The sequence below is a fragment of the Pezoporus flaviventris genome, unplaced genomic scaffold (genome assembly GCF_033815535.1).
Source record: "Pezoporus flaviventris isolate CSIRO_AGI_PZ_B2104156 unplaced genomic scaffold, CSIRO_AGI_Pfla_v1 ptg000016l, whole genome shotgun sequence".
Classification (NCBI taxonomy): domain Eukaryota; kingdom Metazoa; phylum Chordata; class Aves; order Psittaciformes; family Psittacidae; genus Pezoporus; species Pezoporus flaviventris.
In genome coordinates, this window is record NW_026892564.1 from 11,662,208 (window position 1) to 11,685,451 (window position 23,244).

Consider the following 23,244-nt stretch of genomic DNA (forward strand, 5'->3'; position numbering starts at 1 on the left):
AAACTAGAAACCCACACATAACTGGACTGTATTTCTTAAGACACTGTTCTCTATAAAGGGATTTCATGCTCCCTAGAGCTCACTATTAGGTGAACCTGCCAACAGACACCAGCTATAGCTCAGTATCTCTCTCTACCTCTATCAGAAACATTTGAAAGTAACAGCTTTTATAGCTATAAATTGATGACTTTGAATTCGTTGCTGCAGATGCTAAAATTCACAATGTTTGTTCTCCTTTCGCAGTTATGACCTAATGGGTGGAAGATCAAAGTGAGATAAAATGGAAACAAGGATGTTTTGGGGCATACAGTGAGCAGACAGCATAGACCCCATGCTTTTGAGAACCTGGGTGAATGGCTGTTAGGGCTGTACTCACAGAGACCGAAGAGCAGCCAGCTGCCGAAATGTGTCTGCTTTGATTTCACCGATTTCATTATGATGCAAGTCACTGAAACAGCAATAAGAATCTCTTCAGTTTCAAAGGCACTTGCAGGACACTTCAGGGTGTTTTGGATTGTGTTTATGATACACTTCAATATAGTGTATGTGTTTGGGATATGTCAAATCACCCAGCAATAATTCAAGTTAATGATGCTCCAACAAATTTGTATATAGATGCTTCTTTTTAGGCTTTTTAGGGTAGTTTGGCACTTACATTTTTTGAAGTTTTTTACAGGCAGTAAAACAAGGTAACTCTTGCAGCAGGTTATAAGACAAATCCCTGTAATACAGAAGAAAATAAAAGATTAACATCAAAGTAACATTAAAAGAAAAAGATCTTTCATTGTCTACCTTCATGCTCAATTTAAAATAACTTGTTTTCATTCCACTCACAAAAGAATAGAAATGTGCAAACTCACTTATCATCTCTCATCTGTCAGATTTTCATTTCTGACTGAGGAGGAGAGAGAAAAGGAAAAGCACGATGTATTAACTCCATATCCTATGTTTGCAAATTCCTTTCATTGTCTGAAGATTTCCTGCCTAAAGTACAGACTTCTGCTGAGAGTTTTGTAGTAATGATATTGGCCATCTGCTTATAGGAAATATTCGATTTACATCACAGACTTCATATCCATCATGCTTAAATTCCGAGGAATATTTGAACCATTTAAAATAATGTGCTAAATAGCTATACATTCATACTTCTTCAGAGAAGATCCTGTATCTTTCTGGTAATAATCACAAGGGACTGCAATCAGCTGTCCATTCTACACTTTTAATTAAGCACTATGCCTCCCTGATCTTTAGATCTTGTAACTGAGGGAAATAGTAAAAAAAAAGGTATTGGAACTAACTAACATTGAAACCAATCACTACACGGGGGAAAAAACCTCTTTAACAGACTTGAGCCAAAACTCAACAAATTACAGAATAACTGAAACATCTGGACTGATTTATAGCATAATGTAGCTAATCAAAACCAAGCCCAGGCAATTTGCAGAAATTGGAAGAAAAAAAAAAATTAAAGGACCAAACACTCACCCCCACCATGCAACAGTCTCATCCTATATATACGTGTTGCTCAGGGAAAAATGAATGGGCAATATGCTAGTGAGGAAATACACAAAAAAGCTTATTCCTACAATTAGGAAAAATATCCTTTTCCACAGCTATCCAATATGATCATGTAAAAGAGTAATCTCTTTTCAAACCTGCTTTAAATTCTTCAAATCTGGTTCATAGGCACCCATTTCCTTCCTTGGTAAAATTTTATTTTCACTGTTTCTATCCCAACAGGGGCTTTTAGACTGTTCTACATAAAATAAAAAAATGTGAATTTCCAATGAACAGTCTAACTCTACTATGAAATGTATAAGTTATTAATTACTATAGTATTTATTTGCCTTCTGTTTTGAGGTTATTTATTGGTTTTGAATAATCTGAAGGGGGGGTACACGGGTGCTGGAGAGGGACTCTTCATCTGGGACTGTAGAGGGTAAGGGGCAATGTGTTCAAATTTAAACGGGGGAGATTCAGGTTAGATACATGGAAGAAGTTCTTCACTGTGAGGGTGGTGAGACACTGGAAGAGGTTGCCCAAGGAAGCTGTGGTTGCCCTAACCCTGGCAGTGTTCAAGGCCAGGCTGGACAGACCCCTTGGGTAACACGGTCTAGTGTGAGGCGTCCCTGCTGATGGCAGGGAGGTTGGAACTGGGTGATCATGAGGTCCTTTCCAACCCTAATCACTCTACGATTCTATGAATGCAGGACATATTTAAACTGCATGCAGACTTCCCTGTGGCAACAGAGTCTGTTTCTGTCTTTTATCACTCTGGAAATGATTATATTGATTCCATCAACTAAAACTTAACTTTTTCTGGAAATGTTCATGACATCCATGCTGGTATTCAAATAACGTGTTATAATTAGTGCTATTTCAATGCTGGCCAAAGGACTAATACCAAATACATTCCTCGTGATGTAATACATAGAGGAAAGTGCTGCTGGCTCTTTCTCAAAGAAGCAGACACAATGATTACTTTCATTAGTGATTAAGCAAACTCCAAGGAAATTTTCAGGCTAAAATAACATTGGGTATGTAGTATAAAAACTATGCCCCAACTATGCCAAGCAATAGTCTGCTAAAATTTCAGCCAGCTACTTATGTCTGGTCAGAAAAGAAACTAAAAGAGGAGCATAACAAGGACTCAATACTACACTCCTTAGTTATATTTTCCATTCACTTCACTGAATTATCTGCCTCACTGAGTTAAAAACCCCCAGACTGCTGTAGCAGAGACAGAATGAATGAAAGTACGGTAGTTCTGTTGTGTTTTAAACAAATTAAAAACCATTTTATGCTTTCCTAAAAATATGTAAAGTAATTATCTTTTTTCACCAATGTATGGGAAATCCTGATCGATAAGGGGGTTGTAAACTTCTTGAGGAACACAGGGGTCTGCTCCCTGAGCTGAATTCCTAAGAATTAACAGGATACACAGTAATAGCAGCAACTGGGTAATTTTGAAATCAGAATGATTCATTTGTCCATTAATCTCTTGCATTAATGTAACATTAGTAATCTTACTGAAACGTACAGCACTTGGAGATTAGGTAACTGGTCACAAGCTGATCTGGGGAGAGAGGTGATCTGTGCTCCTGTGAGTGTCCTGTTGAAAGTATTGATTTCAAAAAAAAGAAAACCAAAAAGATTTCTTATTAAAGATTGCAAAACAAATATAATTTTAAGACATTCTTTAGAGTAAGTATCCAAAAAATAAAACAGAGCACAAATATTTTTCTCACTTACAAACTCTCCAGACTTGTAGTCCCTGTCAGATCAGGAAACTCTGTTATCTGTGAAGCACCATTTAAAGTTCTACAAGATAAAAACATTTCAATACAGTTGTGGTAAGTGCAGGACAACTCTAATATTGCAGTATATAAAGACAATTATATAAAGACAATTAAGATAAAAAAGTAAGCACATACAGAGTTCTGAGTTCTGGTAAGTGTTGAAAAGCAGATTTTCCAACAAGCTGTATAGGGTTGTCATAAAAATGTCTGAAAATAGAGGATAAAGGACATTTTATGAAAAGTATTTTAAAAAATTCTAAATATATTACATGATTATGCTAAAAGTAAATGAGTAAACTCCCTACGATGAACCCCAGACTGTGCACCTCTGGTTGTAGCACCCACTAATTTATATCCACCAACCCTACTTCACACTTTGAACACTGAAGTAGTCATTGTTTTCTTGGTTTTAAAGCCAGAAGCCAGTCCCAAAATATTCCCTCTTCCTCCCAAGTTTGCAAAGATAGAAATACATATATGAAGAACTTTGTTATGACCCGGGACAAATTTAATGTTAGTGGATGAAGAAGTCAGAACTTCACCTACTCAGAAGAGCAGCTTTAAAGTCATGTTGCTTTTGTTCATAGAATAACATTGCTCACGACAAGTGACTATTTTTTTTTAACATTTATTTTACAAGATCTAATTCTGAGGTTTGCCCATTAAATGCATTGTCATGTAAGACAATGGGAACTCAGACTGGAATCCATCGAGAGTAACTCTGCTAGCTTCTACATTGCCAGTAATGCCAAGAGGCTTGGAAGAAACAGTTCAAATCAAAGGTCAAAGGCCAGAGACCACTACTCGCTTCCCTTAAACAGGGCATGTAAACTGCCATTCTTTCCACAAAACTGGAAAGATATGAGCTTATTTGCTTATATAATGATGTGCTACAGAGTACGTTCACAAGAAGGGCTATTTGACAATTAGCCACAAATATGACACTTAGTTCCATGTTCTCTAATCAGAAGAGTCATGAAAAGCACTCTTATCACTTACATTGTAATAAGTGATGGATTACCCACAAATGCACGCTCAGGTATTGACTTGATGTTATTGCTATGAAATCCCCTACAAAAGGAAAAATGATTAACACAGTAAGAAAAAAAGTGAAGGCACAATCCGTATTCACAATGCACAGGTTTTTTTTTGCTTATTATAAGAAAAGCATCTGTATGTAAAGATATGTCCTTGTTTTCTGGAATAAGAACTGAAAAAGGCAAAAGAAAAGAAAAACAATGAAATAGGTGGAATTCTGCTCTTTTCTAAATGAACAAAACAAACACAATAGTGTGTGTATATATATCTATATATATTTCCTCCTGTACTTGTTAAACTGCAAGTATTTCTTTTGCTGGGATAATAATGGATCGCACAAGCTTATCAAGTAAATGGTTTTTACATTATATTGTAATCCATTGAGCCTCCCACAACCATCTTTCTGTTGGAATATTTTAAATGTGGATGTGAACAAACTCTCCAATGTACTCAGAAGGCGCAATTTTTGTCTCATCATTAATTACTGGATTTTATTCATATGAGTAATTCTCCATTGTGAAAAACAAAAGACACAACTAAGATTTCAAAAGAACAATGATGATTTGTGTGGGAAACTCCCATTAGTTCAGTCGGGTATGAAAAAGGCTTTCCAGCTTAAATTTATGCATTTAGAAAGCCTCAGATTGTTCACTGATGCAAGCACACTTGGCCATTACTTGAACAGGTCCTACATTATTGGTTTTACTTGTTTAGGCATTGTGCTACTGCTGATGAGCTACACAGCAAGGCTCTAAATCCCTAGCTCTTTTGCACGCAGTAAGAACTGCATCTATGCAGATGCAGACTCTAAGCAGTATGAGGATGCCATTTTATCCAGAACAGTTTTGTGGCTGTATTGAATAGGATTCAATACATGACAGAAAAGCTAAGGAAATGGCATGACAATTTCCCAGCACAATTCTGGCCCTCGTCATTATTCTGACTTGAGTCAGAGAGCAGCCCCATCAGAGCAGACTCCAATGCATTTATGCACAGAAAAGCCTGAAACACTTCTGAGTCAGAAGAGAGTGTGCTCACAGCTGTAGCCTGTGTCCTGGACACTGTACCCAAGTGACACAAACTGTCTGAATTTAAGGCACCTTATAGCCTGTTGATTCACACAATGAACAAAAGAACAGTGAAATCTATGTGCCTCCCCAGGTAAAAAGACTATATTAATGCCACACTGGGAAAAATGCTTCTACAGTTACCTTCAAAACCCAGTCTGTAAAACATTGTATATACATGAACTTTGGGTAACAGCTATATCCACTTACTTTGGAGAGGTAACTGCTCCTACAGCTGAGACCTTGAAATGCAGAGCATCTGGGACAACGGGGTCTCTGTAGCATCGAACAGAAATGGCCCTGACTCGCTGGCCACTTGCCAGCAGAGATCGAGCTCTGACTGCCTGCCTTGGATGCCTCCAAGCTGGAGACAAATGCCATAGTCTGTGTTTTCAGCCCAGGCATAACTTCTGAGAGAAAAATGACATCCCACTAAGAAATACCCTTACTAAGGTGGCCCTGCAATGAGCTGAACCTCTGTGGGCTTAGGCTCCTACTTGGGTGGGGACACTAGGGCATGCACAACCTTGTGGGAACACCTTGTGCATGCAAGATAAGCTTTCCAGAGCCCAAACAATGCACTGAAGCACATGGTCTCATGGTCTGTGCTGGATTTGGGATGTCAGGTTGCAATTTTACACCACAGAGATTTCTTGCACCTATGAGCTTATCTGAAACATAAGTGTGATACTCAGAGGTGAAGTCCTACAGGAGCCAGCAAGTAATCTCAATCACATGAGGCACTTTGCTGGGTTATCCATGTTTGGCTACTGGCACCAGAGGTCAGCAAAAAGACAATCCTTAACAGCCACTGGATTTCATACCAATTATTTTAGCCAACAAGATGACATAATAGCAGCTGAGAACAACTGGGCTGCAAAACTCGTAGCCCCAGTTCCTCCTCCAGAGCTGCACTGTGCCAGCACTGTCCCAGCACTGAGCTGGAGGCAGCACTGCCTGAGGGTCCCTGCTTTGGAAAAAGTCCAGGTAGCTATTTAAAGGGGCTTTAAGATCAGTTTGTGATGCAGCAGGGGTACAACCACGTCCAACTTGTATATGACTACCTGTTGTTTTCAAAAACCTATTCTGATGGTACAAGTAACATGTTAAATAATTCAAAGGGAAAAAATTCTCAACATATGCATTGATGTGTACAATTGTGTGCATGATGTGTGAATCGAATTTCATTAGTTTGTAATAATTCAGCTCTTTCTTACAATAAACTTGGCTCATTTAATTTTTGATTATTTTTTAATGCAAGCTATGTCTGTGTATCCAGAAGTGTTTTATTTACAGCATTACAAGGGACTATTTACGTTGAAAAGAAAATGCTTTAATTTAATGCGGGGTAGGGAGGGAAGAAGGTTAAACCTTTAAACCTGATGGACTAACATCTTCTGACACTAGAAGACCGTGACTTATTGGACTGTTTGCAAAATCCAGCTGTTGTGTTTGGATTCAAAGTGAATTCATTGTGTTTATTTACTGCATTCCAGGGAGAAAGTTCCTCAAAAAAAAACCCACTGCACAATGCAGTATACAAGTAAAAGTTGTCAGAACTTCAATGCTCTAAACTCAGTGTTGAAAATGATCTTTTATGCAAGTTGGCATGTTTATTAGTTTTTCCTAGGATATCAGTTTTTAAGGATTACTGATAAAATCACCAGCATTAAAAAAAAAAATCACATACTAGACAAAACATCCTCCTTCCTAATAGCAGCTCTGTACTTACAGTTCTTTTAGGTTTGTTAGTGTCCTGATAGCAGTGGGGAACTCGTCCAGACTGTTGTAATTTAAATCTCTGTGTGAAAATGGATTTTATTATTTAGGTTATTCACTGCATATGAAGTAATGAAGTATCACCTTCCATGCATTGAATAAATACATACAGACAAAAGCCAGGATATCCTTGAAAGTATATGGATGTTTTCCAACAAACTCTATTTAGGGCACATTATAATTTATATTTTTTAATCAGCATCCTATTTTTACTTATATCTTAGCTATTCTGAGATGAAGAAAACATAAGTGGATTCAGACACAGATTTGCTGTTTTTCAAATTGCCCATCCGAATCATTACTCGAAAGTATTAATGGCGAAAAAATCTTTCAAACAGAATATTCAGCAACTTTATATAGTGAGCTGTGTGTCACACGGCTAATACATCTCACTATGATGTATTTCTCTGATTCACTGTCTAGTCATATTAGTCTCCCTGTTTGTTTTACTTTTTCTGATGAAAAATCTCTAAAGAGTTTTTTCACAATGGTTAAGTGGTAAAAATAAGAGACACTGGAGTTTGGAGGGTAAAAATGATTGGTGGAAATCTTCCTCTAGCTAAAATAAGTGGGAAAACATACAGTAAGTTCAATGTTACCATTATCTGTATTGTTAATTTCAAGATTTGTCAATGTTCATACAGAGAATGTTTCTAATCACACAAATTGTAAAGCCAGTAGTTTAGTTAGGGTACGGACTTCTGCTTTAAGAAATGCTCATGCTGCAGTGGTAATTAGACTTTATTCAGGTAGATTGAATGGACTATAAGCCTTCTTTTGCCCTCAGATTGACGTATGCATCCTCTAGCATTCAGGAGACACATGAAACTAAAACCAAGATATGCTAGGTTACTGTGATGCTCTCTGGCACTGCTTTGTGAAGCATATAGTCTGAAAAACTTGAGCAAAAGCCTTTTTGAACAAGCAAAACAGAAATCACAGTTTACAATAGATTGAAATTGAAATAGTATCAGGCTGAAGTAATGCAGGCAGGAAACTGCTGTCTGAACTCAACAAGGTTTTCCTTCCTGCTTGTAAACCTCTCTTGCTTATTGACAAAAAGAGATTACAGACATGTACAGTTTGGTTTTGCCCTCCAGTGACATGTGATTTCCAGACCTATGCGTTGATGCAAACAAATTATCTTAAAGCTGGTGTCCATCATTTATGCTGAGATCTCTTTAGATTATCTTGAAACTATCTGGAAACTGGTCTATACAGGACACAGTTACCGGGCTTCAGGCAAGTACTACATTCTGTTATTACAGTCAAGTGGCTGCACCTACACTTATTCCCAGGTTCCTGACTGTCCTCTGTGTTTTCATCTCTCTCATGCCAGGTGGCTGGGACTGGCTTTGCAATTACTTATTCCATTGTTCTGTTTTTCACAATTTTTGACCAAGTGCCATGTGAATCTCATGTAAAAAAACCAAAACAAACAATTACATTTTCCTTCCCCCTTTCCTGTGCCCCTTTCCGGTGCTGCTCTAAGGGACTTCCTCTCAACTCACAGCCAGCTAAAAGTCAAAATTGCAAAACTGCAATTCAGTGGCAAGGGATCAATGTAATCAAAACTAGTGATAAAAAAAAAAAAAGGCCCCAACCTTCTTGCTCTCTGGTCTTAATGAAACATGAAAGTGGGCAGTACATTGTTCTGTGGATGAGAAAGCAGTCACCTTTAGACTAGCATTATTCATGTTTGAAACTGTCTATTTGTTCCTTGTATAACAGGCCTTTTAGCCTCTGGCATGGTTGGGTGAAATACTGTGAATCTCTGAAAATGATGCAGCTGACTGTGGCAGGTGCCAGCGGAAGGATGTGGAAGCGTCTACTCTCCTTGTAGCATTTTGGGGGGTTGGGGGCTACTCCAGCGGACACCACTTTTACTTGAGTAACTCTGCAGTAAAATACCTTGAGCTAACCGTCAGCACTGCATTCCTGTTTGGCATTCTTCTGTAGAATTACTTTTTGCCAGAAAACTCAAGAAAATTTGAATAGGTCTGAACAAACTACAGTGGAAACCTGAGGAAGCATCAATCTGTACCAGTGCTATTCTTTATCAGAGTTCTTTAAATACAAAAACTTGGATACAACTGAAACGCTCTTCTTCTCCCTTTGTAAAATACATGCATAATTTGGCTACCTGGCACTTTCATCTTTTCCAGGGATATAAAACCCCATCTAATTTTATAACACTACGGTGAGACAGTTTTCTAATGTTAAGACTTTTCATTGTGACAATTACCCAATCTACCTATTATTTGCTTTATTGATTAAACAAGACAAATAAATAGTACTAAACTAGCCAAACATATCTGTTCATGAATAGCCACTTCTTTTTCAATGCTCAATAGTTTTCAACTGTTCTTCAAACAATTTATCGATTGACAATGCTTATTAAAAAGGCAAACTAATTTTATAGTCAAAAATAGGATTTGCTACGTAGAGTCATTGTAAGCCACCACTTAGATCCTGTAGCGATTAGGCAGGCCAAAACCCACATTTGGCTTTTAGGCTATTTTTATTCTTTCAGAATATTAATGAAAACACTCTAAAAAAAGGGAAACAAATAAGAGGTCAACTCACAAAGTCTCTAGGCTGTGGAGCCCATCAAAGCATTTCTTTCCCAGGGAGTAGATTCTATTGTTATGGAGATGTCTGGAGGGGAACATTAAGCACACAGTCAGGAAAGCACACTGCACAGAGTGGACTTAAGCAAAACATTTTGATAGTTAAATCAAAAGAAATTTATTTCCAGGCATGTACTGATTATATGCAAGTCATGCTTTTGCAAAAGCATGTATAGAAGGCACCCCGACTGCCTTTCTCCTCCCCCCCCCATATGTCCCCACCCATGAAAGGCTTCCATTTAGAAGGGATTTGTTTTAAATCACCTAGATTGTTTATAAAGGGCATATCCCAGAGTTCCAGGTTGGGGGTTGCACATCAAATACAGAGAAATTGTAGAGATATTCACAGTGGTGGTTAGTAACATGTTGTCTTAAAAACCATGTATGGGGCATGAGGTGTATAGGGAAGATGTATATTCAAAGGGTGTCAGAGGATATGGCACAGAACAGGAGCAGGTAAGGAGATGGATAACACAGCAGACAGGAAAGGGGCATTAGGCTTGCAGAACAAAAGACGACACAGGGCCATAGGACAAGAAGTCGTACCTCCACTGATATGAGTAAACTAACCCATCTCAAAAGTGCTGTAACTTGCCTTCCTTTGAAACTGTAAGAATCAACATCTGCTTTCTCAGACGTTTAGCAGTTGAAAGTAATTTTGTTATGTATTTCAATCAGCTTCTCACACAGAGTGCTATTTCTGAGATTTTTAGACTAACGTGATAAAACCCCACTCCCAGTGAAGCTCATTAATGTGAGCAGATACAACCTGAAGCCACTTCATGTTGTTTTTTAAAAAAGATGCCTTTTTTTCCCAGCAGTTTTTTATTTTATTCTTGACACTCTACACCTAAAGTGGGGAGAAACTATGGGAGTAGCCCTTTAAAAGAAAAGAAGGGCTGTAAATAAGGGTCTACCAGGCACTTTCCCTTCAGTGCTTTATTCTGCTCTAAAAATACTGTTGAAGATCAGAGCCTCTCTGAATGCTCTGCAGAACCTGCAGAAATTGAGTCTACCTGTCCACAAAAGGCAGGGATTCTGATGGTAAAATGCAGATCTTCCATGAGTTTTTACTTTCCCAGGAAGAAAGCTAATCAGCTATTTTTCTTAATGACTACACTGACCTTTAATACTTTAGTTAGCATGGAAAGCGCATCTCCAACTTGCAATTATGTTTGGATATTTAATGATAGAGCTTCAAGCCTGCTCCAATTGACCATGCTTTTTTGCACTGAGTTGAAACTTTGCCAGACAAAAGACAGCAGAACCACACACAAAGATTCTGATGAGCCAAAAATACTAGATGTTGTAGATCATGAAGAATGATTCCATTATTAATCAATATGAAGACCAGAAGATTAGAAATAATCAAGGCAGATCTAAACCAAGGAAACCTAACTGAGCAGAAGTAATCAAGGCATGAAAACAGATAATTTTCTCATGAATTTCTTAACATGTCTCTTATCACTACGTTTTTGGTTGGGATCTAGAGCACAATGTTAAGGAAGTCTCTTGCCTTTAGCACTATTAAGCCTAGAAGCTCCATCAAATAACAAGTTCATCCAGTTTTTAACTTGATTTGGTTTGATACTTAATGTAAAGAAACAAAAGACAAAAGTTTTGCAGCACAAGGCTGCTGTTATCCCTCATTTTTGGTGCCCTATATGCTTATATAAGCACTAGGCAGAGATGGTGATTATAAACGTCAACAAAAGAACCCAAGCATGTGCCAGGTTCAATGCTTACATTAGGGTTAGTATATGCTAAAATATGCTAAGAGTCTTAGCATAGTGACTACGGTTTTGGACAGCTTGTAAAGCTTGAATATATTATTCTTTCTTTAATAATGACAAAATTTTCCAAAGTACCCTGAAATAACTTTTCCACCTCAGTTTCTCCAGCCAGTCCAGATTTTTTTTCCATCTGGTACATTCCCAGAAGAAAAAAAGATGAAACTGTGCTTCACAGTATACCTTCCGGATTTTGCTGCGAGCTATGCATATTTCATTTAGTTGAACTCTTATGCAAACATAAGCAACTACAAAATTACATATACTTTCTATGAAGAGAAGTGCATACTTTTTCTACTGGACAGCATTCTTTTTCCAAGTCATCCAGAAAGCTCTCAGTTCATTTCCTGTTTCTAATCTTCCCTAATTTAGCCCTTAGAGTCTTAGAGGACACACAATTCATCTCTTCCTGTTTGCTTTGCTGACCAGATAGGGTGATTGTTTAATTCCCTTATGTAGCTCTTTATTGGTGATGGAAACTTGTAAGCTCGATCAAAACAAGTGATGCAGCAAATGCCAGTTTAACTTCAGGAAGATGTAAAAATCTGCTTCTCCAAGCTAATTTTTAAATATTATGGATTGTTGCAATTCAGAAAAAGGAATTTATATTTCAAAAAGAACATTCTCTGCAGCAAACAAAACTGACCTCTTGGTAAAGAAATATCACTAAGCCGAGTGCAAATGTAGAAGGGAAACTGCAGATTCATAGCCTGAAGATAACAATCTAATATTAAGACTGTAAGACAAAATGGATGTTTAATTAACCCAGATATATACCTATTTATCTATCATTTGCCATTTATCTCAAGCAACATCAAAATTAAACGCAGTATCTTCAAGTTCTTTATCACAAAGAGAACAGACCTGCAAAGAAGCTGAGATTGTGTCTAAAAAAGCAATCAATAAAACTTACAGAACTACCAAACTAGAGAGGTTTCCAAAAGCATAGTCTGGTATATAATGGATTTTATTCAGTGCCAGTGTCATTGCCTGAAGTGCTGGTAAACTTCTAAAAGCTTGGACAGGAATTTCTGTCAAAGAATTATCATCTAGCCACAGGTGTCTAAGGGAGACCAAGCCATTGAAGCAGTTGGGGGGCACATAGTTGATGTGGTTGGCATCCAGACGTCTAGGAGAAAAAGAAATAGAGAAAATTGACTCTGAGAAAAGAACAGTGGATTTCCACAATGACTATCAGAAGTTATCACCAACAACACAACCCCAAAGGATGCACATGTGTTGCCACATCCATTTTTCATTTTCTGGAGATCCTACATTTCCATCTTGCTTGCAGCCTCAGCCCTGAGACCTCACATTATGTTTACAATTCTCCTTGTCAGCTGGCTCTCCACAGACAGCTCTCCTTTGGAACCATCAGCTCACAGAGAGCACACACTGATCATTTTTGAGCAGACTCTCTGTTACAGACCAGGTATGAATTTGTTTCCCTTCCCAATCATTTGAAAGTATGGAATAAAAAAAAGTGCAAGAAACCAAGCAAGAGATTCTCTTTCAGAACCTATAAATCACTGACCTGCAAGATGGGTTTCCATATGCTCTCTCATTCTAAGAGCCAAAAATAAAACTCACTTCTGAGTCTCTGTTCCTGGTTTACCTTTCATATAAAATGTTTATTCCAATGATTATAATGAGCACTGAAGTTCACATTTTTTGTAGTGGAACAAAACGTTTTAAAAAATCGTTTAGTGCTGCTAATGCAATATACTTATTTTGAGAAAGAAGTTATTAAATACACTTCAGTTGCTGCAGAGCCAAGAGAGGGAGCCCAACTGCGCATCGTACCTCTTCAGAGTCTGCAGGTGATATTTTGCTCTCATACTTGTGTAAATAAGGATTAAATCTACTGAACTTTTTGCAGATGTGGTGCTAGAAATATTATGTCATGTATTCAGTGGCTTCTCCGTCTGCTCTGTTTTGCTTTCCCATTGTGATGCTTTCAGGGAAATATTTAAAAGTGTGCTTCACCTTTCTGAAACTTTGCAAAGCATTCAGCCGGTGATCTGTACTCCAAAACACTTTCTGCTTTTAATGTGTTGTAGTGACTTGTACCTTGGTCAGAACATGAAAGCCATGCTCTTAAACTCTCCTTGAAGATGTCTGTACAGGGCAGTAATTAAGTGAATGGTGAAACAGAAATAAATGCAAATAGATGTTTGAAAACACAACAGAACAAACAACCACATCCAGGGTACAAAGAAGTAATTCTGTACAACCTAAATTCGGTCTGTTTGAGAGAAGTGCAATACCTTTTGTGGCGAGCATGCTAATCTCTTTATTTAAAGCTGTTTCCTCATTTATAGTCATGTAAAACGTCAGGTCCACTCTATCTCCTGCTCCATGCTGCTCCTACCTACTGCATGAGAACAAATAATGACTGCTAAGGCTCTGTGCCAGGCTGACAAATAACTGAGACAAGGTCAGTCGGAACAAATTTATAAAGTTCAGTGTCAAAGCCCTTGTACAATTAAATTTTTGATATAATAACTGACATGGCTGGCAGCAGAGACGGAGCTTCCAAACAACTCAGGGGTCTGTCAACAAATGGGTGAGGCTGGAAATGGTTAGAAATACTCATGCTGTACCTCCCCTCTTCCCCAGGCAACAACCATGCTATGCCTGTGTTTTCAAAGAAGGTAGAATTCAAATGAGTAGATGAGGTTTCTTTGTGTTTAGTCATAATAAGTAAATTTCTTCCCTGTGTGATGCTGGTATGTAAACTAAGAAGTTACAGTTGCCTTAGTTTGACAGTTACACTGATTAAAGAATGGAGGCTTTATTCAGCTTATACTCTTACTGTATTACAGTTAACATCTCGTTCAATACGAAACCTGCCTGTGCAGCTCTAATGTCCCTGTTGACTCCACAGGAGTTACCCACAGGATGCCTGGCTGCATGGTGAAGCTGAAAGCAGGTTGAAATGGCAATGTTTCTGCTGTCATCAGGGGGACCAAGATTTTTGTCTTCCCAATATTTGGTAGCAAATCAAGGGACTGACTTTTTTAATACCTGAGGCTTCCAAAGACAAACCCAGCACTGGCTATGTAAACAAAATACACAAAAAATAAAACACGAGTGCTGTAATATACATGAAATTCTAGGTACTTGAAAATAGGGAAAATATGGGCCCTCTCTGGAAAGAAAACAGAGACCATGTTACCCGGGATATGGACAAGGCTGAGGTATTCAAAAACTGTTTTTGCCTCAATCTCCACCAGCAAGTGCTCCAGCCATACCACCCAAGTCACAGAAGGCAAAGGCAGGGACTGGGAGAATGAAGAATTCCCCACTGTAGGAGAAGATCAAGTTCAAGACCATCTAAGGAACCTGAAGGTGCACAAATCCATGCATCTGTGGGCCCTGAGACAGCTGTCATGTGAAGTGACTAAGCCAGCATCCATCATATTTGGGAAGTCCTGGCAGTCCAGTGAAGTTCCCACTGACTGGAAAAAAGGGAAACATAACTCTCATTTTTAAAAAGGGAAAAAAGGAGAACCTAGGGCACTATGAGCCAGTTGGTGCCTGCCAAGATCATGGAGCAGATCTTCCTGGAAACTATGCTAAGGCACATGAACAATAAGGGGGTGACTGGTGACAGCCAACATAGCTTCACAAGTGGCAAATTTTGCCTGACTGATTCAGTGGCCTTCTACAACAGGGTTACAGTGTTGGCGGATAAGGGAAGAGCGACTGATGTCATCTACCTGGACTTGTGCAAAGCGTTCAACACTGTCCCACATGACATCCTTGTCTCTAAATTGGAGAGACATCAATTTGATGGATGGACTACCCAGCGGATAAGCAATGAGATGGATGGTTGCACTCAAAGTATTGCAGTCAACAGTTTGATGTCTAAGTGGAGACCAGTGATGAGAGGCATTCTTCAGGGGTCAGTATTGGGATCAGTGCTGTTTAACATCTTTGTCACCAGCATGGACAGTGGGATTGAGTGCGCCCTCAGCAAGTTTGCCGATGACACCAAGCTGTGTGGTTCGGTTGATACACTGGAGGGAAGGAATGCCATCCAGAGGGACCTTGACATGCTTGAGAGATGGGCCAATGCCAACCTCATGAAGTTCAACAAAGCAAAGTGCAAGATCCTACACCGGAGTCAGGTCAATCCCCGGCACAGCTACAGGTTGGGGAGGGAAGAGATTCAGAACAGCCCTGCGGAGAAGGCCTTGGAGGCATTGGGTGATAAGAAGCTCAACATGAGCCAGCTTCAGTGTGCGCTCACAGCCCAGAAAGCCAACCGTATCCTGGGCTGCATCAAAAGAAGCGTGACCAGCAGGTTGAAGGAGGTGATCCTGCCCCTCTACTCTGCTCTCAAGACCGAACCCTGAAGTACTGCATGCAGCTCTGGGGCCCCCAACGTAAGAAGAATATGGAGCTATTGGAATAAATACAGAGGAGGGTCATGAAGATGATTAGAGGGATGGAGCACTTCTGAAGATGTATGAAGACAGGTTGAGAGAGTTGGGGCTGTTCAACCTGGAGAAGAGAAGGCTCCAGGGAGATCTTCAAGCAGCCTTCCAGTGCCTAAAGGCAGTCTACAAGAAAGCCAGAGAGGGACTTTTACAAGGGAATGTAGGGATAGGACAAGGGGTAATGGCCTTAAAGTGAAAGAGGGGAGACTTAGACTAGGTATTAGGAAGAAATTCTTTACTGTGAGGGTGCTGAGGCACTGGCACAGGCTGCCCAGAGAAGCTGTGGCTGCCCCATCCCTGTCAGTGTTCAAGGCCAGGTAGGATGGGACTTGGAGCAACCTGGTCTAGTGGAAGGTGTCCCTGCCTGTGGCACAGGGGCTGGAACTGGATGATCTCTAAGGTCCTTTCCAACACAAACCATTCTATGGTTCTATGATTCTATGAATTAGTGTTTAAATAAAGCTTGGAAGAAATCAGGAAGCTACAATTATTCCTGTGTCAGGTCCTGTAACTGGATTACATATCCTGCAAGAGCTTGTAAGAAGTACTGCCTCAAGTGCTCTTTTGTTATCTAATATTTTTAAAATTTCCAAGTGCCATTTTCCCTCTTGCAGATATTAAAAGGTTTCAGCAGTGGTTAAGTTTCCTGTTATACTGTAGGCAATGCACACTGATGTATAAAGCATTAATCAAAATCGCTGTTTTCAGCCAATTGTTTTACATGTGTTGATCAAAGTTTTGGCACTTCAAGACCTAAACCCATTAACTCACAAACATGACCCTACTTACAATTGAAAATATATAGATAACATGTGGTGAGTTTGAAAGCTGCTATTATATTCCAGAGAGGGCCAATTTAGGGAAACAAATACTTGATCTCTTCTGATAGGCAGCATGTAAATAAAGCAGCCAGTATGAAATTCACCATGAGCTCACTTAAAATGTTTAAAACTTTCAAAGCAAATGCTTGAGCTAAGTGGACGGTATCCCACTGGTGCTTCCTGTGAATGCTACAACCATGTGCATCAATTATGAAAAGATATGAAAAGTCACTGTAAACAGGACTCATTTATTAGTACTCTAAAACAGGTGAAAAAGACTGATTTGCATTTTTTTGATCAATTCACTAAGTATCCAATGACTGGATACTTAATTTTATGCCACTGGTAGGTTTCTAAAGTAATATTTACTTTTTTTCCTGTTCTGAATCTTCTTTCAAGAGCAAGCCCAGCTACAACCAGGATGTACCCTGTGATCAAGAAGTTCCTTAATGTCTTGTAGGAGTGCCTTGCTTATTCATTCAGAGGTAAATGAAATGCTAGATATAGGATCAGGAAGGAGATTTCTCCCTCTGAAATGAACAGCTATTACATGGATTGCCTCTTCTTGCAATGGATGAATGCTTGCATACAATGAAGGGACCAGAGAAGAGGAGAGCCACAAAGACAGATAAAGAAGTCAAGTTAAAAATTATTCTTCTGCCATTTAAGTTTTAAACAGGAAAGGTAAAATGAACATGGCTGTATGTAACAGGTAGGGGAGGCAGAGAACTGAGAGCACACGTTGGGCTTGGCAGATTACAGAAGTGGTGTGCTCCTCCCTCTGTTTCCACCTTCCTCTTCTCCTGACCTGGCTCTGTTATACAGGGAGACACAGCCAAGCCTCACCACAAGGTATTGGGATGGGGCCTGTCTGTGGAGGGTATAACAGGCAGGAGGGGATCACCTCCAGCCCCAACATCTGTGCTAGTGTGTGGTAACAGGTCCTTTCAAGGGTTTGTTCACGTAAGTTTGACTAAAGCCTCATTTAAGTAATGGCAAGCGACACTGAAACTGGGTCTGAAAAGTGAATGTAATGAAAATATAGCTGGCTATCATGAGTCATGTTTTTCAAACATGGCCTTTTACGCAGGATATCCCCTTCAGTCCACAGGGGAAAATGCTAGGACTATTGTAAAAGATTAAGTACAACACACCAGCACAGCAGTTCCCACAGCTCACTTTCAGCTCTGCCCTCATATGGGTTTCTACAGGACTGATATAAAGAACCCTCGTGTGGCAGCAGCAAGACAAAAAAAGTCACTAGTCACAGTTGAGGAGCATTTGTTTCTGTCCCACTGCTCAGTTTTCCAGGAGGAGGTATCTGCAGCTCTGGGATTTTCAATCTTTAGTGTTTCTCTTCATACCCAAACATACTTCCTCCAAGATCAAGTGGGCCAGGATGCCAGATAACTGCATAAAGCAAAACAGCCAAGTGCAATGCTGTATTTATGCAAAGACTGGCCCTGATACTGGGTACCCTAAATCCCCACAGCTGGGAAAAAGTGGGGGCCAGCAGCAGTGGTTGGGTTATCCTAGGAATCTGCCTGCACTCAGGTTACCAGTCCCCAGCTAGACTAGCACGTTTGGTGTGGCTGGGAATGCTCCCAGGTCCCGCAGCCAGCTGGCTCTGAGTGACCTCTCCTAGCCTCCCAAGCAAGGTGGCTGTATGCAGAGCTCCTAACAGGCACAGTCCCAGGGGTGTGGGAACTCCCAGATGGCCCCGGGAAACAGCTCAGGCATGTGTTAGGTGGCACAGGTCAAAAGGGTGCCAAGGACCCTGTTAACAGTGCAGCAGGACAGATGGTCACGGCCAGTGCCTGGAGCACTAAAGCACTTTGCTTTGCTTGGCTGATAGTAGCAGCACTCTGTCACTATGGTGCCCAAAAGGATCTCAGAAGTCTAGTGTGAGCCCCTGTACTGACAGTCACTCCAACAGTGGCTTCTTGCTCTCCTCCCACATGTGGTGTACATACTGGTGGGCTTTAGCCATGCAGGATGATTTTTGGCTAGCAGTTCTGAAGTTGAGAAATTTGCCTGTCCTTTACAAAACGTGGTTAAAACCCTCTCTTTTGAAATTACTCAGAAGACAGAAAAGAGTCAGATGCCCAGTAGCTTCTACTGGATGAAAAACCCCATCATCCAGTGGCCTTGAACTGCTCATCTAGTTCACTCTATTTGCACCAAACTTTGAAAGCAACTGCCTTGTGGCTGGTTGATTTAGGGACTGCATCTCAAAAAAACAGTAGCACATGCATTTTAGACAACCTTGAGCCTCTATCTTCCTCCCAGCTGCTTATCAAGATAGAAAAAAAAGTGTCTGTGACTGAGAGGGGTGGCCTGATACTGTACTACTACTTGCTTCATGTTCAGTCACTCTTCTGTTCTCTAGCCCATCCCAGGGCTCCAGTAGCTCAGATGACTAAGATGTGCAATAAAATGAGAAGACTGCAGTGGTGAGTTTTGAGCCGTCTTTGTGTATGTGTACATACAGCTGCATGGGTACACACAAACTTGATTTAAACTGTGGGAAATTCCTCCTCAGGGAGTTTGTGGGTACCTTTTGAGGTACTAGGTTTCCTAAGAGGATAATACTTTCTGTAGGCTTCATTATCATGGGGTGTGACATGGAAAACCACAACTAAAGCTCCTGTCTTTTCATGAAAACAGTTCTCTAGGGAGAATGTGATTTCATCAAAGTTGTTTTGCCTCTTAACAAAAAATCAGGATTAGTAACACAAGCATCAAACTGGAAAAGAAAGAAAAATGTTTGAAGTCAACATTTCTGAAGAAAAGGCTTTTTAATTTCAGACTTAAACTGGAAGCATTTCAGAACACTGAGCCCTCAAAGTCTTCAACTCTTTCTCTGGATTAAGAATGGAAACTTCTCTTGAAATGTCAAATATTTAGAGGAGTAGGGAGAAGATTAAAAATCCATTTGCAGACCTGTTCCAACCAGCTGATTATTAAGAATATCTAAGATGATTTCTAGATAATCTTTCATGTAAAACTCGGTGTAACCATCAGATGCTCCACAAATACTGAAATTTCTTAAAAATAAAGTTTACACAATTTACAAATTCTGTTAGGAAAAATAAACAAATGTAATTGATGTTATCTCATTGTTACTTGTAAAGCCAAATTAATTTGCTTCACTGAATTTCAAGTTTGCAGGTTGTCAAGGGAGAAAAGATGGTTTATTTTTTTCTCTACCATTTCTGGTGCTTTGGAAGATGGGCTATGCTGTCTTCTGCCCTATTTTGTGCTACTGAAGTAGAAGTCCTCTTAAATTTTACAGGAAGGAAAGTAGGTGATACAGTAAAAAAGGCTTGCTTTTCAATGTCCTTCATGACTGGTTTGGCATGGGCAGTGAGACAGTGCCCGGTCTGTTCTTGATATTGAAAATTTCGGCCTCTGAAAATGGTGCTTACAGAACAAACCGATACACATATGTAAAAGGTTTTTAGACCATACAGTTATATTCAAAATCACTAAAAGGCTGCTGGATTTAAAAGCATTCTGGAGATACTGATGCTGCAGAAAAACAAAACCCAGAGACCATCTGCTTATAGTTGGTTCTAAACAAATATATTTGCACAAGGTGCAAAACAGAGAAGACAGAACACAAGCGACACCAAACCCTGCTGCCAAGATCCAAGTTGGAACATGTCACTGACTCCTTTCAGTCATGTTCCTCCTTTTCAGTCATGGTACCTGTGAATATATTTTCTCACAGATATTTGCTGTTGAAGCTGGAATGCTAAAACCTCAGGGTTCTTTTTGTTGTCCACTTCTTATGTCATAGTATTTACTGATTAATATCTGCTGTCTGAAGGAGACTGATCTATTCTAGAAACAGGTCAACCCTTAAGAAATTTAGGAATATATATCACTCAAACTTGTTACGCTATTCTGCATGACAGACTTCGACAAGTTAGTGGAACAAATAGTTGCTTGTTCCTGCAGTACATCAGTTCTTTTTTTGTGGGCCACAGGCCATTTAACATCAGTTAATATATCTATCAATACTGATGCTTGCACTGTCATTTTTTAGCTTGGAACTAGATAATAAGAAAAGCATGTAATCTAGAAATACCCTTTTGTGCAAAATATTTGTGATGAATTTGTATTACAAGTGAACATGGAGAACTTGCTTCTGCATATATATATACATATACTGTTCATGTGTATGCATACAATTGTATATGTATACTGATAAAAAAATGATTGTAACATAATTCTCCTCACACTGACTAAGGCAGCAAGGCAGTTAGTATGGCTGACCACTCTATATGACTGCCTTTCTTGTGTAAAACCACAAAAGGCAGAGATTTGAGTCCTGTCATCAGTTTTCTGCATCCATCCTAAGCTAAAGCAAAGTGTTAATGAGGCTTTCAGAAATCACACCATGTGCATAGTTAAAGGTAGTTAAGTACAAGAAGCTGCTATCTTACAGGAATTGCCTTTGTGAAGGCTTTTAACCTCTTAATTACACTCTTGAAAAGACTCCTGTTAGTTCAAAGCTTTCAAGAAACAATTCCTATTGGAAATCAGAAATCAATGCAAGAACCACCTTGAGGACAGAAAATTCCTAGACTATATGAAACAAGAAATTGAATCTGTGCACACCTTTATCCGACAGTCACAACCTTGTTTAAGCAAACAAAAGAATAATAGTTTTCTTTTCCTCAAAGAGGTCTCTTTTGCTGATGATCATCTTTCAGGTGATAGTAGCTCTTCTGTACAAACCCATATCATATCATCTTGTCCTGCTACATAGCTGTCTAAAGGTTTCTACTGACCTCTCCTATTCTCCTTCTGTTTTAATTCTGTCACAAAATATCCATCCTTTACATAGGCAAATGCACAAATGATGTTTGGTTTACTTCAAATTGTTCACCCAAGGAAAAAATATTTGCTAAAAAGCCTGAGTGAGACTGTCATTTTGTTTAGAAACTGTGATGAAAATTCAACAGTCTCTTTCAGAGCAACAAAAGAACTCTTGTTTGCTTGGCTTATCATGTTTTGGTTCAGAACGTGTATAGAGCGATCTGATCTCAGCAAGATTGTTTTTGTTTGTTTAGCAGAAAGAAAATCTAATACAGTCACTAGACCAGCATTTTCTCATGACTTTTTCAAAGATCAAAGGAAAGAACTGTAACCTCAAAAGTATATGGCTGAGATATTGCAGTCTGTGTCTGGTCAATAAAGAAAAAAGGTACTGACCAAATAGCAATTATAAGATAATTAATTCCTAGGGCTGTTTCACCTTTAGAAACCTTAACAAATGCTTTGTATATTAAGACGGTAAATGTTCAAGCTGGACAAAAGAAACTGGGAGCTAATGAAATATAAAGTGTGTCTGTGTAGCGGCAAGTTATACACAGATGACATAATTCTGCTGAAAATCAATTCCTTTAATTAATTCTGTTCTTCAGATTTTGGATGAATTGAATGTATGCAAAAGATGTTAACCTTTTGGTGGAACTTCTTTATGCACAAAAAAAGAAGACTGTGTTCAACACAGTTATTTCTCAACCAATACAACTTAACTCTAACCAGACTGGATAGACTGGTACAGACACTCACTCTACCTTTGTTAGACTTTTACCAGTGATGCTGGTGATCAGTGCACACTGCAGCAATTGTTTATGATTTAATATTTGAACTTCCAGATTTACTTCCACATTGGATATTGGAACTTCTTAGGAAAAACAGCTTTACTTCAGAGTAATTCTGTGAAAACATAAAGTGGTCAGCTAAAGACAGAAGGTTCCTCTGCTCAGAGAACCCGCATGCCTATCTTAAAGAATCTAAATATTTTATGCTGCTCATCAAAATTAGTAGATCCTTTAGAAAATAATCTTTTTACTTTTTTTTTAATTGGGTGACAATGAAATTCTGTGGATAACTTGGAAACATACTCTATTTATTATGTCTGGCATGCAGACAGCAAGAGTGGCCTTGTGGTTGGAAACTGTTAACTGCAAGTACAGCAGAAAGAACTCATGATACTCAACTGACTCACAAGAATATGGCAGATGAGTTTCAGTGTCGATAGGCATCAATTGAGGCACTTAGGGAAATGGCAATACAAACTTTACATGACAAACTCATGAGTAGCTACTAATATGCTAGACAGAAGTCCAGCAGTCGTAATAAGTATGAAAATAAAAGCTCAATTTTCAGTAAAGGTTAAAATAATTCATCAAAATAAAATTTGGGGGAATTAGGAGGAAAGCGAACAAAACAGCATTTATAATTCCACTCTATAAATCCATAGCGTGCAAAAACTTTAAACATGCTGTGAAGGCCTGATTGCTCCTTGACTTTTCCATATCAAATATATGAGAACTGAATAAAAGTTCAGTAAGAGTG

At 39.1% G+C, this 23,244-nt stretch overlaps 1 protein-coding gene across 2 annotated transcripts in view; it reads right to left on the reverse strand.

The window, feature by feature from the left end:
• The window catches only part of LGR5 (leucine rich repeat containing G protein-coupled receptor 5), an 89,949-nt gene that overhangs the window by 10,637 nt on the left and 56,068 nt on the right, over nucleotides 1-23,244 (reverse strand). The window contains exons 5-13 of one of the 2 annotated variants that reach the window (XM_061454792.1): nucleotides 12,517-12,732; nucleotides 9,770-9,841; nucleotides 7,137-7,205; nucleotides 4,299-4,370; nucleotides 3,435-3,506; nucleotides 3,253-3,321; nucleotides 3,041-3,112; nucleotides 656-721; nucleotides 377-448 (exon numbers count right to left, since the gene is read on the reverse strand). In XM_061454792.1, the coding sequence (XP_061310776.1) occupies nucleotides 377-448; nucleotides 656-721; nucleotides 3,041-3,112; nucleotides 3,253-3,321; nucleotides 3,435-3,506; nucleotides 4,299-4,370; nucleotides 7,137-7,205; nucleotides 9,770-9,841; nucleotides 12,517-12,732 (780 nt within the window). The remainder of the gene's footprint in view (nucleotides 1-376; nucleotides 449-655; nucleotides 722-3,040; nucleotides 3,113-3,252; nucleotides 3,322-3,434; nucleotides 3,507-4,298; nucleotides 4,371-7,136; nucleotides 7,206-9,769; nucleotides 9,842-12,516; nucleotides 12,733-23,244) is intronic. The other variant, XM_061454793.1, reaches the window with a different exon arrangement.